The sequence below is a fragment of the Lepisma saccharinum genome, chromosome 8 (assembly GCF_977018435.1).
Source record: "Lepisma saccharinum chromosome 8, izLepSacc3.1, whole genome shotgun sequence".
In the NCBI taxonomy this organism is placed as follows: Eukaryota; Metazoa; Arthropoda; class Insecta; order Zygentoma; family Lepismatidae; genus Lepisma; species Lepisma saccharinum.
In genome coordinates, this window is record NC_139236.1 from 35,505,539 (window position 1) to 35,521,174 (window position 15,636).

A 15,636-nucleotide genomic window follows, 5' to 3' on the forward strand; every position below is an offset into this window, starting at 1 on the left:
TCAGTGTTTCAACCCCCCCAAATTTCAAGTCGAGCAAGCAGAATCGTAAATATCCTTCAAGGTTGTTTTTCCAATTTATTATTTCTGTTTGATTGTGTATTATAATAGCAGTTTATAGTTTCTAAGTTCATGGAAAGTGTTAAATTGAAAATCTATCACCGCAGCTTTTTTCGTCTAGTGGAAGGACCTACTCAAAGTTGGCTAGTCTCACCTGGAGCTGAAGTGCAATGTTTACGATTTCGGGACTTAGAATTCTTTCGGGGCGGTCAAATAAGATGTTGCGAAGTGTACAATTACAGCAATTGAGTTAGGGCACAGTGCAATGCAGGAAATGATTGCAAGGTTAGGCTATCGAAAATTTGTTGCTGCTGGGTTTAACATATACGTAGTGTGATTGGAAAGTTTTAAGACTGGGCGTGTAATTTCAAAATGGCAGATCTTACAGGCTATTGGGATGGATCTCCTTCAAGGTAGTTCCCTTCTGACTGAACACAGCGACTCCAACGTTGTTCCCACTTTTGGAAGCAGCCCTGGAAATTTTCTTTCGTGAGCGTGTTAAGAACCATCTCTGTATTTTTCTGGATGTCTTCAATTGAGTCAAATCAGTTCCCTTTCAGCAAAATTTTCAATTTAGGAAAAAGGTAGAAGTCGGCAGGGGATATATCAGGAGAATAGGGAGTTTGTGGAAGCACAGGAATTTTGAAATTTGGCAAAAAAAATTCCATGATCGAGAACGCACAATGAACCTGTGCATTGTTGTGTTTGAGAACCCAATTCTTGTCGTGCCAGATTGCAGGCCCTTTTTCCGCACATTTTTGTACGAACGCTGAAGAACACTTTTACAGTATTCCTGGTTGGCTGTCTGCCCCTTAGGGGCAAATTTGTGATGCACGATATCCGTAGAATAAAAAATACACCTACATTGTCTTCACTTTGTCAACCTTCTTTCGGTTGTAGAGAACTTGGACCCTTCCAGTGCGATGATTGTGCTTTGTTTCTGGGTTATACCCATAAACCCATGATTCGTCGCATGTAATTACCCTATTTAACAAATCTGGGTCTGTTTCGGCCCGATTAATCAGTTCTTGGGACACTTCAATTTTGGAATGAATTTTGCTGACACTCGACGCGTGTTCACATCTATCTCCCTAATTGTAAGTCTAGTCAAGAGTGCACAAAATTGTGAACTTTCACAATGTTTTCGTTGGTTTTTGAAGTGGAAGGCCAGCCCGACCGGGGGTCATCTTCGATTGATTTGCAGCCATCTTTTAACCTGTTGAACCAGATAAAAACATTTGACCGGCTCAACATTTATCCCGGAAAGCTGTTTTTAACAGTTCATATGTCTCCAAAGCTGATTTCCCAGTTTTTTAAAAAAAATTCGACACAAACACGTTGTTCCATTTTGTCATCCATTTTGCGACATCAATAAACCACCAAGAACTGAGAACACATCTTCACTCACCAGGATTCCACTCTCTACTGAACAAAGATATCGCAGTGATCTTTTCAGGATGTTTCAAGGACAAAACAAGCTTCCCTTTCCACACTGGCGGGCAAACCTAGCCCCCCTTATTGAGCAGTGGCACCTCCTGTCTTAAAACTTTCCAATCACACCACGTATTGATGGCAGACCACAAAGTGCAGACCCAAAACAAAGTAGCAGAGCATGGAATGGCACCATTCCACATCGCCGGCAAAAAAGAAAGCAAAAAGAGTGCCATCTGCTAGAGTGCGTCCTCTAGAATGCAGAAGGGTACATTCTGGTTATATTTCTTGAACCTGGGGTAACTATAAATGCTAGACGCTATACCCAAACACTTCACAAGCTCTGTTGTGCATTGCGGGACAAACATCCTGGAAAGAAAATCACCCTTCAACGCGATAATGCACACCCGCACTCTGCTCAGTTCACCAGGGAGGAAATTGGGAAAATGGGGTGGGAACCTCTGCCTCACCCTCCCTAAAGTCACAACATTGCACCCTCTGACTATCATCTGTTCGGTTTTGTGAAGGAACAATTACGAGGTCAACGCTACCAGACGATGGAGGACATACAGAAAGCAGTGTCTCAGTGTCTGCGAGCACCTGGAATAGAGTTCTATCATAAGGAATTTTTTAAGCTTCCTGAAAGGTAGGAAATGAATGCAAAGAAGTGGAGACTTTGATTAGAAGTGAAGAAAAGTCTGTTCATGAAAAATTGTTGCTCATTACTTTCAGTATGCCCCTCGTACAAGTCCGTACCTTACTTTTGTACAGTAAATTATTGAATACAAAGTTTCCTTTATTGTAAGGTACAGTGTACAGGTTGAATCAATGAAATACACTAGAGCTGGGCCGATACAAGTAGTATTGATATAGGTTAAGTGTCAGTTGCAATTTAATCATCAATACCAACTGACAGTATTCTGGATTCTGCAAAGATAACGAATGAGTCTTTTGGGGAACCCAAATAACCTGGAAATTATGCAAAATGTATAACTTTAATTACTTTGCATGAACATTATGAGAAGAATATTGTGATTAAACAATTGTCTCATGTAAAATTATGTTAACAAAGAGACTGGTAGATTGCTATGATACAGTTCTAATGGAAAACTTATATCTTAAAATATTCCGAAGTACTTTCAGTTGTTGCAATCTCCAAGTATTGATATGAATGGGAATCGGCAGTGATATCAGCTTAACCCTAAAACACACACAATTGTTGCTACAAATCTTATAACAATAATTACATTTCTTTAAAATTACTGCTTTTATAATACATTTTTATTAAAAATCACATCACAAATGTCAATGAATGTTATTGGACAATTGATTTCTGAATGGGTTCCTAACATCATGTTTTCAACAACTGATCACTCAATAAGGATTGAAACATAAGCCCAATATTGTTTTATAAGTGTTAGCATGTGTTGAATTCATCCTTCAATAAACCTACAATAATGTACTTTCTAATTTATTGCATAAGAAAATATACTCACTCTCTGATAGAGGCACAGATATAATGACTCCATTGCCAGTTCCTATCCACAATCGACTAGAAGAAATCAGCAGGGCTGTGATCCGAACGAAGGAGAAACCCAGTCTCCCTGTACCTAGCGCAATCAGAATTAAAATGTTATTAGATTCCAATATCCATCTTTAACATGCACATAAACAATGAACTCCCCTTTATTTAAATTTGGAGATTTCTTTTTACAGATTACATGAATGAGTGATTTTGTATATTTTTAAAATATACTAATGATGAGAATGTAATATTTCACCTACTTGCTTTAGAAAATACCTACTTGTTTCTAGTTGTTTGTTTCTAATATAGTGTTTCTAACAAGTCTATGCTTAAGTACAATTATTCACTAAATCTTTATAAATAGTAGAGGAAATATAGGGTTTCACCTGGAAATAATTGCAACACAAATGTCTTTTTAAGATTGTGCGGAATGGAATAGTGAATAATATATTAAAAATCCGCCATCCAAATGTTTGGAGAAAATCTGCCATCTTGGAAAATGGCAGTAAAAATTCAAATTAAAAGTTTAAAAAAATCAATATCTCTAAAACGGTCCACTGTACACTAAAAGTGAAAATAACCAAAATGAAAGAACAGAAAATTTGCTAAATTATGCTTTTTGTTTGATAGATCTATAAATCTTAACTGAATTAGAAAGATTCAAATATTTTCTTTAATTTTTAGAATTAGTGTAAATATTGGTTTCTGACAAAAAACAGCAAATATGTAAGAAGCTATATAATTTACGTCCTAAAGTCACTGAACCAAATTCATAGCTTATGATTTCCTCTAGAGATGAGTTTTTGTTTCGCGCCCTTCGAGTCAAGGGTTGAGGAGATATGTGGTTTAATGCAGAGTCATGTGTTTCCCTAAATTTACGTGTTCCATTTCTTATGATATTGGTTGATTTGCTTTATCTTACTTCGCTTTTTGGGTCACTTTTGGCTAATTTGCAAAGATGGGAATGAGTGATGATATGATAGAAATGATGGACACTCACAAACATCCATGCCCAGGCCGGGATTTGAATCAGACCCCCCTGGCGTCGTAGCACAATTATGATATTGGTGAGAATGTAATACATTGTTTTATGCAGTGTTTTATTCACGTGGTGTTTGTTACTTACCAGGTGTTTTTGTTATTTAAAAATGTATGCACACAGTGGTGGCGATTAGGTGTCTTAACTGAGCAGGAAGGGGTGGGGCCAAGGATAGTTTACTTTCCTATGACTGCAATTAGGGAGAAGCGTATTGAAAATGGAATTCGGGCAGATCATTTTGGGTCAAAGCCACTGGTAGACAAGGCTTAGCATCAAGAGACCATAGTGTGGGAACAAAAAGTGTGTATTGGGGGGGGAGTTCCTCCCATGCCCCCATCTCTAATCGCCTAATATCATATGGTAAAATACTGTTCTAAACTGAACACTTTGCCTTAGAGTCCATTGCAGAATTTTTTGTACATACCTAGTGCTAACATGTTAAATTACATCATTTCCTCTACATACAGACGTGCACTCATAGCACAGGTGCTAGCCCCTGATGCAGCAAAAGCAGAACATTTGCATAACTGATTGAAGATGTAAACCCCACTTCGCAATACGCTCGGCTTTAATGAAATTCCGATGAATATCGAGCATACTAATGTATTGCAGCTGCTAGAGAACAGCAGCATCCTGTTATCTTTCAGAGTTGAACCAAATGTAGATAAAGATTTTTCAACACCTCAGAGCTTGAACTTACATTAGTCTACTTCTGAATTGAGCAGGCCAACGATTTATTGAACGTATCTCAGAAATATGCTTATTTGTAATGCACTATGCTTCTTCAAGTAGACTGTGCATAAACTTTGAAATGGCCCCCTGTGACCCTGGCTATGGCTTCTTCGAATTGATTTGATTTGTTTTAGTTTATATCACCTACCTACCTCTCTCTCTCTCTCTCTCTCTCTCTCTCTCTCCCAGTCCTCATGTTAAAAGAAATCAAAGTTTGGGTTGCGAGGCTTTGAAATACACTGTAGACAAGTGACATGTGTAGCAGCTAAATATGTTGCACAGACAAGAAAGCTACAGAATTTGTGTGTTATGTAGAAACTGGAGAAAAAAATTCAAAATATATTATAAAATGAAGAGTTTTCAAACTCTATATTTCTACCTCCCAACAGTGGCATTACCTGACCAACATGACCATATTCACATTCTATGAAACATACATTTGCTAATTTTCTGTTACTCCTGGCAACATCTTTCTATTTTCTCCTGAAGATGCATATGAACATATCCCATAGTAACAAAAGGAAAACACATGTATATTAATGATAAAAAAAAGACAGAACTGAAATATTGTGTGTAGTTTTCAAGAAATGGCATGTTAATTGCTGCTGTGCACTGCTTGTCAATATATTGACCAACATCCTCAACGGAAATACAGGTGTGGTCAAAATATTGACCATCCATCCTCAACGGAAATACAGGTGTGGTCAAAATATTGACAATCCATCCCCTAAAGATTAATACATATGTAAAGCAAGAAGAAAGTGTAAAACTTTCCATCCAAACAAAACATGAAGAATTATAAAAAAATAGCCTCTTGGCTACTGCAGTGGAGGCATTTATGAAAAATCCTCCTACTGGATACTGATCTAAAGACCGTCACGTGGCATTTTATTATGCCCTAGAATATTGTTAATAAAACACATCCTCATCAACATAATTTTGTGCAAGTTTGAAAAATCAATTCCAGTCAAGTTTTGGTGGCACTGAGACCACTGTACAATGTTACTAAGAAAGACTGAAACAATTATAAAAAGTCACAAGACTGCACCTCATGGGCTGTTTTAACTTTACTGCATCATAATGCTGGTGCAAAACCTGCAAAATGTTGCACTGATCATTCTCTTACAAATTACTTTTTGGGAAAAAAATACATTTCTTATAATATGATTGCATTGCATAACAAAATGTTATTCTGAAATTACTTTAACAAGAAAGCCCACACATTCTTACCCTCTACAGTTACTAAGTAGTGACAACAGATATCTAAGAATGTATGAAGGAAGGGAAAAATATGTAAATGGTAACGTAGTTGAAAGTTTCACTGATCCAAAGTGTCATAATCATGTTGGTTTGCTACATTCTAAGCAGCTAAAAAATCAATTATACAGTATTACAGAATTTACACACAAATCATTTTTATCCTGCAATTTTGCTAATGTATGAATGAAGTTTTCACAATGATTAGTAAGAAATATATTGAACTTTGAGCACCTTGAACTGCTCTACAACATCAAGATATTAACACAAGTTAAAAGTACTGTATAATAATTTATCTCTCACTCAAATATATAATAATTCCATGAACTTTTGCAAAAAGTTAATTTATTCACCTGACACCATTCACCAAAGGCCGCTGATTGGGTATTCTAATAATTTTATAATGTGAATTCTATTATGACAGGCCTACACAGACAACAGTCTAACAGTGTCAAGTTACTTTGTTACAGGATACATGCATTAATTTAAGGGGTTAGATGAACAATAGGTAGAGGCACATATTTTTGGTAAATAAAAAAGCAAAATTTCGGTACAAAAACAGAGTCGATTTCGGGTTCAAAAGCGGTAAATAAAATAAAATTTTGGTGTTATAGCGGTGAATAATCACATCAAAAGTGCTGTATAAAATGACATTTTGGTTTCAAAATTGTGAATATAATCCAAAATTTGATTTGAAAAGTGCACTTATTACACAAAATAAACTTACCCCTTCTAATAGCACATTTATTTAGTTACCAGAGTATTAAGTTTATTCCTGTGTAAAGGGGTCCATTTTTGCTTCTCAAATATTTACAGCAGAATTAATCAATTTTCTGTAATTTGTATAACTCACAGGATACTTCAGACTTCAGAAAGTGTCGCGTCGGTATATAAACGGTAAATTTCGTGTTTAAGAGTATATTTCGCATTTTGCAGTTCATTTCGCATTATTTCGTGCCAAAACAGGGTACAAAAATGCACCTCACACCTTTCAGAAACATGAAAAATGAACATTACAGCATGTTATTTCATATTTCGTGTTTTCGTCAAAACTAAATTTGCATGCCTTTAACAATAGGTCTATTCCCAAATGTTCTAGCAGGATTTCTAACTAGACAGTTTTAACTTGAAACAGCCATTACAAACAACAGGTTGTCCACCATAAAGCTTAAGAAACTTCTACAGCTTCTACACCTGTGATTGTTGATTGAGTGGAAGTTTACAGTTAACGTGGTGTGCATTTTGCAGTGCTAATCAGAGCTGTAGTGACACTGCAGCTAAACATTTTCTAAAACAGCAACTTGAGCACAAATTGTGTGCCATGCAGAAACATGGTCAGGTGCAACAAAAGTTTTGCCGTGTTTTCAATAATGCTCTGTAATTTTTAAGATTAACATAAACTGGTATGTACTGGTAGTGTGTTGAAAGAACACTACAGTGAAATCCTGACATCTGCGAAGAAGCCACAGAGAACATTGCACAGACCATTCTGCCATTAGAAAACCACTGACTCCACATCACTACAGTCTTTATGAGTGCTACAAAATTTCCACATAAACTTTTGTCAGTCTCTGCTTCCATCCATCGAGCATCACAGCTGCATATCTTGGAAATGTGAAAATAACAGACTTTAAAAATGTTGAACTTTCAAGTTGGACACACTGTAACTTAGTTCACAGAAAATTTACGATGCTTGAAAATTAATGAAAATTTGGTTTGATAGGATTTGATTCTGAGGTTCTGGTGATCAACTAATCAAGGTGGTCAACCTCTGCACTTACAACTTAAATATTTCACGATCATTCCAAATGTCAATGGCTATTTGCACATATGGAGCAAGAGAGGTCTACTTCCACTTGAGCTAAACTTATTGAGTTAGTTGAATGCTTAGTCCTGGATTTGTATTCAGCTGGTCATGGGTTCAAACCAAGTTTTTCAAGGCTTTCTTTGGTCATTCCTAGATGTATGTATATTTTGTTTTTGACGAAAACCCGAAATGTGAAATAGCAAGTTGTAATGTTCCTTTTTCATGTTTCTGAAAGGTGCGGGGTGCATTTTCCTACCCTGTTTTGTCACAAAATGATGCAACATAAACTGCAAATGCGAAATAAGTCTCTCAAACATAAAATTTAGTTTATTTACCGACAACACTTTTTGAAGTTTGAAATATCGTGAGTGTTATGCAATTCATGGAAAATTGATTAATTCTGCTGCAAATATTTGAGAAGCAAAAATGGACCTCTTTATACTGGAATAAACTTAATACTCTGGTAACTACATAAATGTGCTATTAGAAGGAATATGTTTATTTTGTGTAATAAGTACAGTATTTAAATCAAATTTAGGATTATATTCAATTTTTTAAAACCAAAATGTCATTTTATATGCAGCTTTTGATCTGATTTTTCACCACTGTAACACCAACATTTTATTTTATTTACCACTTTTGAACCTGCACCTCGTACCGAAATTTTACAATGGCCAAAAATGTGTGTGTCTAGCCATTCCACATGAATGCTGGAGTGGTAACTTTAATAAGATCATAGGCCTTCCATACTTTTCAATTTTAAGATTCACTGTTGTAATTAACAATACACACAATTTATCTTTGTCAAATAAAACCACATTAAAATAGCTAATGGAACAAAAATAATGAACTCCATGAAAATGTGAAGTTTGTGGTTTGATCAGAATTGAACTGGAAGTCATGATATTCCACATCAGGTCTGTCATTATACAGTGTGTCCGGCTTAAAAGTATAATAAAAGAAAAATTAATAACTTGAGAAGTAATTGAGATATTTATTAGCAGTTTGCTTCTACAAGTATGTTAACTCAAAATGTTTTTTTACGTATGCTTGCGGCAGTTGGTACCGGGTGTGCATGCACGTAACTGCATTGTTCACATAAACGCGTGCGTCAGTAGCCATGCGGACCCCACAGCAGAAGGTGTTCTGTGTGCTTTCTCTCGCGGAACTAAAGTCTGTTACACTGGTACAACGTCGTTTTCGGCTTGAATATAGACTGCGACCTAACAACGATGTTCCCAGTTACATTTCAATCAAGAAGTGGGACAAGCAGCTTCGGGAAACTGGAAGTTTGCTTTCGATGTCAGCCATGCCAAGCACGCAGTTCCAGAGGCTACTGTTGAATTAATCCGAGCGTCCTTCCAGCAGAGCCCTCGTAAGTCAATCCGACAAGCAAGTAGGCAGTTACAGTTACCTCGTTCGACAGTACACAATGTCGTCCATAAAAGGTTTGCGCCTATGGGCGTACAAAATGCAGCTTCATCACAAAATCAAGCCCAAGGACAGGCCACGACGGAAGAACTTCGCGGAGACAATTCTGGCAGAAATTGATGAAAACGAGGCATTACTCGATTTCATCTGTTTCTCGGACGAGGCTACATTTCACACTTCCGGCAAGGTAAACATGCACAATTGCCGCATATGGGGAAGTGAGCCCCCCCCCACGTAGTGATGGAGTGGGAACGTGACTCTCCGAAAGTGACTGTGTGGTGTGGATTGTTGAAGGACAGGGTTATAGGCCCATTCTTCTTCGTGGAGCCTACAGTTAATGCAAGAACGTACATCGACATGTTGGAGCTGTATGTTGTGCCACAACTTCCTCGTGAAGTGATCTTTCAACAAGATGGCACACCATGCCATTTTGCGAACATTGTGAGAGATTTCTTGGATCATGAGTTCCCAGATCGCTGGATTGGGAGAGGTAGTCCATGGATTGCTTGGCCCCCTAGAAGCCCAGATATTACGCCACTTGATTTTTTTTCTGTGAGGGTTTATCAAGAATCAAGTGTACCAGACACCTGTTCGTGATCTACCAGATTTACACCATCACATTCGTGCAGCTATCGCTAATGTTACGTCTGCAATGCTGAAAAACACTTGGAGAGAAGTCGAATACAGATTAGATGTCCGTCGTGCCACTAATGGTGCACATATCGAGGTGTATTAGGTATGTAAAAAAACATTTTGAGTTAACATACTTGTAGAAGCAAACCGCCAATAAATATCTCAATTACTTCTCAAGTTATTAATTTTTCTATTATTATACTTTTAAGCCAGACACTCTGTATATATATATGTATATATTAATGGTGATTCTAAATGGAAGACATTTTTGAAAACAAGTGGCTTCAGAGACTGGTAAAAAGCCTAGCTGACCCTAACAGCCGATCGACTACATAATTTCCTTCTTTTAAAAAAAATAATGTATTTATAAACCAGAGTGGCCAGTCTAGGACCATGATACAATTCAAGTATAATTCCCAGTTTTCTAGGTGAACTTCACCAAAATTCAAGGGTCCAAGCAGATGTTTTCTCTATTTCAACCTTATGTATTACCTGCTCTTACCACCCGTACACACTAAAAAAATTAACAATGTAAAAGGTCTGTGTAATTGCAATGTAACCAAAAATTCTAATTCAGTTTAATTTAATGGTATATACTACTTAAAATTTTCAATTTAAGGTGCGGAGTTGACATTTGATTTCCCATTTTGCATTCTCAGACTGAAAATTCATCTACAGAAACAAGTCACAAATGTTAAGGGTCATACTAATCTACAAAAAATTGTTCATTGTATACGAATTTCAAACTCAAATTTATTTACCTAACCAACTTCAAGATATCTTATCTTGTAATAATCTTCCATCTGTCAGATAGATTGTTCTGCAAAGGACACTAAAAAAGTAAACAGAATGAGAAAATTCTGTTTTATTTTCCATGCAGCTTCCTTTTCTTTTCCTTCCTCAATAAAAATAAAAGCTAAATTGTAAAAAACTTGCCTCAGGGCATTTGTAAATGCATGAATTCATTTGGATTAATAAAAGTTACAATTTTTCATATCTATGGAGAAAAGATCACGTAGAATTCACGCATAATTTCTGGAATTCAAGGAATTCTTGGTGAGTGGTAACACTGTAAACCCATTTAAAATGTCAATTCGAAGACATAGGATATTGCTTGAATCAGTGAAACTTTCTCATTGGTACACCCTTAGTATGAAAAAAAAAAAAAAAAAAGTAGTAGTTCATGATATATGATTGCACATAAGTAAGCCTAAATTTATTACCTAAGAGCAGATTAACACTACACTTATGTAAACTGGTAAAGCAGAACATGCAAGCACCATGCAAAGTGAGAAAGTTTCTAAGGTTGAAGCAGGCACAGAAAGAAGAATAGACTGCTACCAAAAACAAATTAGCGCAACAATGAAAAAACAAGAATATAAATGTGATTACTACCTCCTGGGAACACAGCTAAGTGCAGAGAGCAATTGTTGCAACATCCAAAGGAAGCATAGAATAAGACAATAAATAACGAAGATTAGCACAGGTTGAAGCATTTGGATCCAACAATCAGCAGACCACTGCAAAACTCTGGAGAATGCCTAGCATTTGGTGTTCGTCACGTTCACTGGTTCACACCTCAACCAACAATGAAGTTCACACTATTTTCCGTTCTCTTAACTGTATTCTGATGAGCACAGGGCTGAAACTGCCTGAAAGATCGTAACTACAAATCCTCTTCATCTCTATCGTGTCACCTAAGCAAGCAAAAATGCCACTTCATCTTGACTGAGGTTGACATTGGTACAATGGTGAAACATACAGCAGAATATCTTCCTTTGTATCTTATGGTGAGGAGGTTTAGTTTTTACATACAATGCATATTATTCAATACCATTATAATGCACTTGTGTTGAAAAAAATCAGGATTTTCAAAATTATGCATTTTTCATCATGCTGTAAGCATAAGCAAAACTTTATGTTTTGTTTGTTTATTAAGACAATAAGCATTTAAAATACATGAGTGATTTTGCCTCAGAATGTCATGTATAGGATGGGGGAAAAATTGATTTGATGTTCTTTAGCATAGCTTTTCTGCCACTTTTGATCACGACTATGAGGACGAGTAATGATGACATGATGAAATTGATGATGATGAACACTTGCAAATAACACTCATGCTGAAGCTGGGATTCGAACACAGGACCCCTGGCATCACAGCATGCTGTAATAACTACTCTGCCATTGAGGTCAATGGGATGGATGGAAATCTTAAAAATGTTGCAGCCACATATTCAGCCATCGGTAAAGATGGTAGCAGTGATCAAACACAGAACAGCGTTCCCACACATTTTGACAAGAACTGTTTACAATATATTTTTTGAGAGCAAATATGAAAACAGTGGAGCTCCAGTTGCATCAAACTAGTGTTTACAAATATGTGAAAAATCAACCACCAAGGCAAATAATCTACTGTGTGTCTAATGAATGTAACAATATAGAATAAGGTTCCCCTTAGCTAAAACAAAACTAATGGAAGCCAGTGAATTAGAACAAATATTTTGACTAGAACATTATTTTGGAGACGAACTCCCAAGTAAAAAGCATCCAAGAAATATAATGATTATGTGGCTGATAAAAATCTGGGGCTAGAAGGTGGCTCAAAACACAGACAGATAAGAGACAGTACAACACAACTTCACAGAGGATTATGATGGCTGTGGGTCTGGGTGCCAGTCTTGTTAAAGGTTTACTTTTTGAGTGCTTTCACTTACACAAGGTCATGCTAACACCCCAGAAAGATCTATGAAGATCTTGATTTTTAAAAAGCCAGAATCTGAAGACATGTAGAAAGAAAAAGAGAAATGAAAAAAAAAAGATACAGGAGAGGTGCTCAATCAGTCAATCTCATACCATACTTCAATATCATCACTACTAATTAAGTACTGACAGAATGTATGATTACATCTTTATTTAGCATATGATAGTGTATTTTGTAGTTTAATCACTTCTATATCTCTATTAAGTTAATTACAACAATGAGAGTAAAAAATGGGAAAATATGCCCAAAGAAATATACATGGCATACAAGGGTTGCAACTTATGTTGCTCCAAAGCAGATTATGCTTTCAACCAGACCACAGAAGCCTCCTCTTACTTTTCTTGCAAAGTTGCTACAGTGCCTTTTTCCGTCGAGTCGCCCGCGGAAAAGTAGTTCGGGTGGCGGAAAGTAAGATTGCACCTCCTGCCAAACAGGATGCAATAACCACATAACTGGAGCTGCTAGCTATGTAATGAAAGAAACTCGAACAATTACATTGACAGTTACTATAAGCACATATCTTGTTGCACGAGGTGTTAGAAATGATGTCCTCCTGCATCCACACATTTACGGCATTTTTAAAGTAAATTTTCATTACGACATTTTTAAAGTAAATTTTCACTAACACTTATCAGTTTCTCTTCCAAAGTTGCTTCAATTTCCCTCCTGTTATTGTCTTTCAGTCCTTCCAATGTATGGTTTCAGGTTTGAAAGCTTGGTAGCTCGCCACACAGACGACACAAAAATGTCCATTTCTTGTGCAATCCACCAGAGGGATTTTTGATCGCACTTCAATGTTTCTCCTCATTAAGCACACACCGTTTAACCCTTTGCTTCTCATCAAGAACAGACCCTGATTACCTAAATTTGTTCACAACACTGTCTCTGTATGAAACGGGAACATCTGTGAATTCTGCTGCAAAACGGATTTCAATTTCCCTACAAGAATTCGTAATGACGTAAGCGTCGTGCACAAAAGTGCATTGTTTCAAAATGTACAGATAGCGTGGCATTATTATACTGCAGAAAAGCACCTGTAATAAGTTAACTAAAACAAAACTATCTAAAACCCTTGTTAACACTTAACAACACGTGCAAACTGGACACCAGCTATCTGGATAATGAAGCACAGATGCATCCAGTGGCAAGTTAGCATAGAGCTGTGGGTCTAAATGCCAGCAGATGCGATCTAACTTCTCGCTGAGCTAGCCACCATTCCGCAAGCGACTCCACCGAAAAAGGCACTGTATTATATATTAGAGTGACCAAATCTCACAAACATTTTACATCTGTCAATGTTTGATTGTAATGTGACATTTTTACATAATAGTAAACAGGATTATGAAGAAGCACATACAGGGTCTGGCAATATATATCTACCACTTTCACAGGTTGCTATTCCCTACGGCCCCTCAGTTGGGATAAAACCCAGCATGCTATCTAAGAGCATGAGGGATGTTATTCTGTAGCAATGGAGCATTGGACCCTTGAGGTGGTAGAGGTGTATTTTAAAAGTAATGCATGGTATACTCTATGGTAGCTGCACAGCACACGTTGACTGCCTTTGATTTCTTTCTCTGGGGGTACCTCAAGAGCCGAGTTTTTCAACACATATTCCTAACTTAAGAGATTCTGAAGAGAAGTATTAGGGAAGAAGTCTAGCCAATTCCACCCGCAATGCTAGTTTCTGTAATGCATAATTTTGTTCGTCGACTCCATGAGTGCACAACACGGAATGGTGGCTATCAACCTGATGTGATTAAAAAAAAAAAATAAGACGAAGTGAACAGTGCTGTGTTATTGTTTTACAAATGGCATTATGTTATCTATCAATTACCACTATCTTACTTTACATTAGCTGTATTGTGTTATTATAGGAAATATATTAAAATTGTAGATATATATTGCTGCACCCTATATAATTATCAGATTCATAAATATTCAAGCAAACCAAGTAACAACATTCTTGGGAATATAAACAAAGTTAAATGTTGTTGTTATTACAGTGTTCTGGCAAGGGAGCTGGAGCAAATGCTTATAATTTTTTTTATTAAGGTATAAACACATAAACAGCAAAGCTTAACCAAAACAGTGAAAGAAAGCTCAAGCTGCTTGCATAATCATTTCCACTATTTCCCCCAACAAAGCTGCCTTCCAATTTTAGAACAACGGCATACACACAACATGAAACAGCAAAGACTGTACTTGTCATACACATTTGCAGTTCTCTTCTTTTTTTATTTAAAAAATGAAAATAGCCATGCATTTAACGTGTGGGTAGATTTAAAAACTAAAGTAGACTGACAAAAAATAGCAAAATGACTTTAAGCTTACTTTCTTGTGCAGTTTCAGTCCTGTGCTTTTCCACTAATAAAATTAAATTAAAAACTAACATGAAGGCTACATGAAAAGTAACTTACTTTTTCTTGAGTATAGTTAAGCTATATTTATTTTACACAGAGTATTAGATTATAATCATGCTGATCCAGAATTTTACATAAGTGCAGATTGAAGTTGCTAAAATTGAAATTGTAATATTTCCATAACTTATATTTTCCTTTTAATTTTGCAGCAATTTCAATAATAATACTTCTTGGAATACGTATGCTCCGCAATGGCACAATATGCAATAAAATTTTATAGGAGATTTTACATTCCATAGCCTCACAGCTTCCCTAAAATAGTTTCATTGTACACTGTGATATTTGTAAAAGAATAAACTGTAAAAAGGAAAATACGCTCAACCTGGACTCATGCTGAAATTATCTACCTTGCCTATAAGGTGATTTCTCACTTTAGGCAAACTAACTTTGAACTGTGCTCAACCATATAATTTAGGACTCTTTGCATCCAAGTTTACAGCATCTAGTTGTTACTAACTGCCCTTCACACAGCTGTATTACGAATTCACTGAAGTTTCTGTATGAACTAATTCAGACTCAGTTTAAATTGTTGAAATATTT

The 15,636-nt window shown here is 36.4% G+C and overlaps 1 protein-coding gene across 14 annotated transcripts in view; it reads right to left on the reverse strand.

The window, feature by feature from the left end:
• The window catches only part of syd (JNK-interacting protein syd), a 137,023-nt gene that overhangs the window by 27,225 nt on the left and 94,162 nt on the right, over window positions 1-15,636 (reverse strand). For all 14 annotated transcript variants that reach the window (XM_083126481.1, XM_083126488.1, XM_083126490.1 and 11 more), the window contains one exon: window positions 2,985-3,098. In XM_083126481.1, coding sequence (XP_082982607.1) covers window positions 2,985-3,098 — 114 coding nt within the window. The remainder of the gene's footprint in view (window positions 1-2,984; window positions 3,099-15,636) is intronic.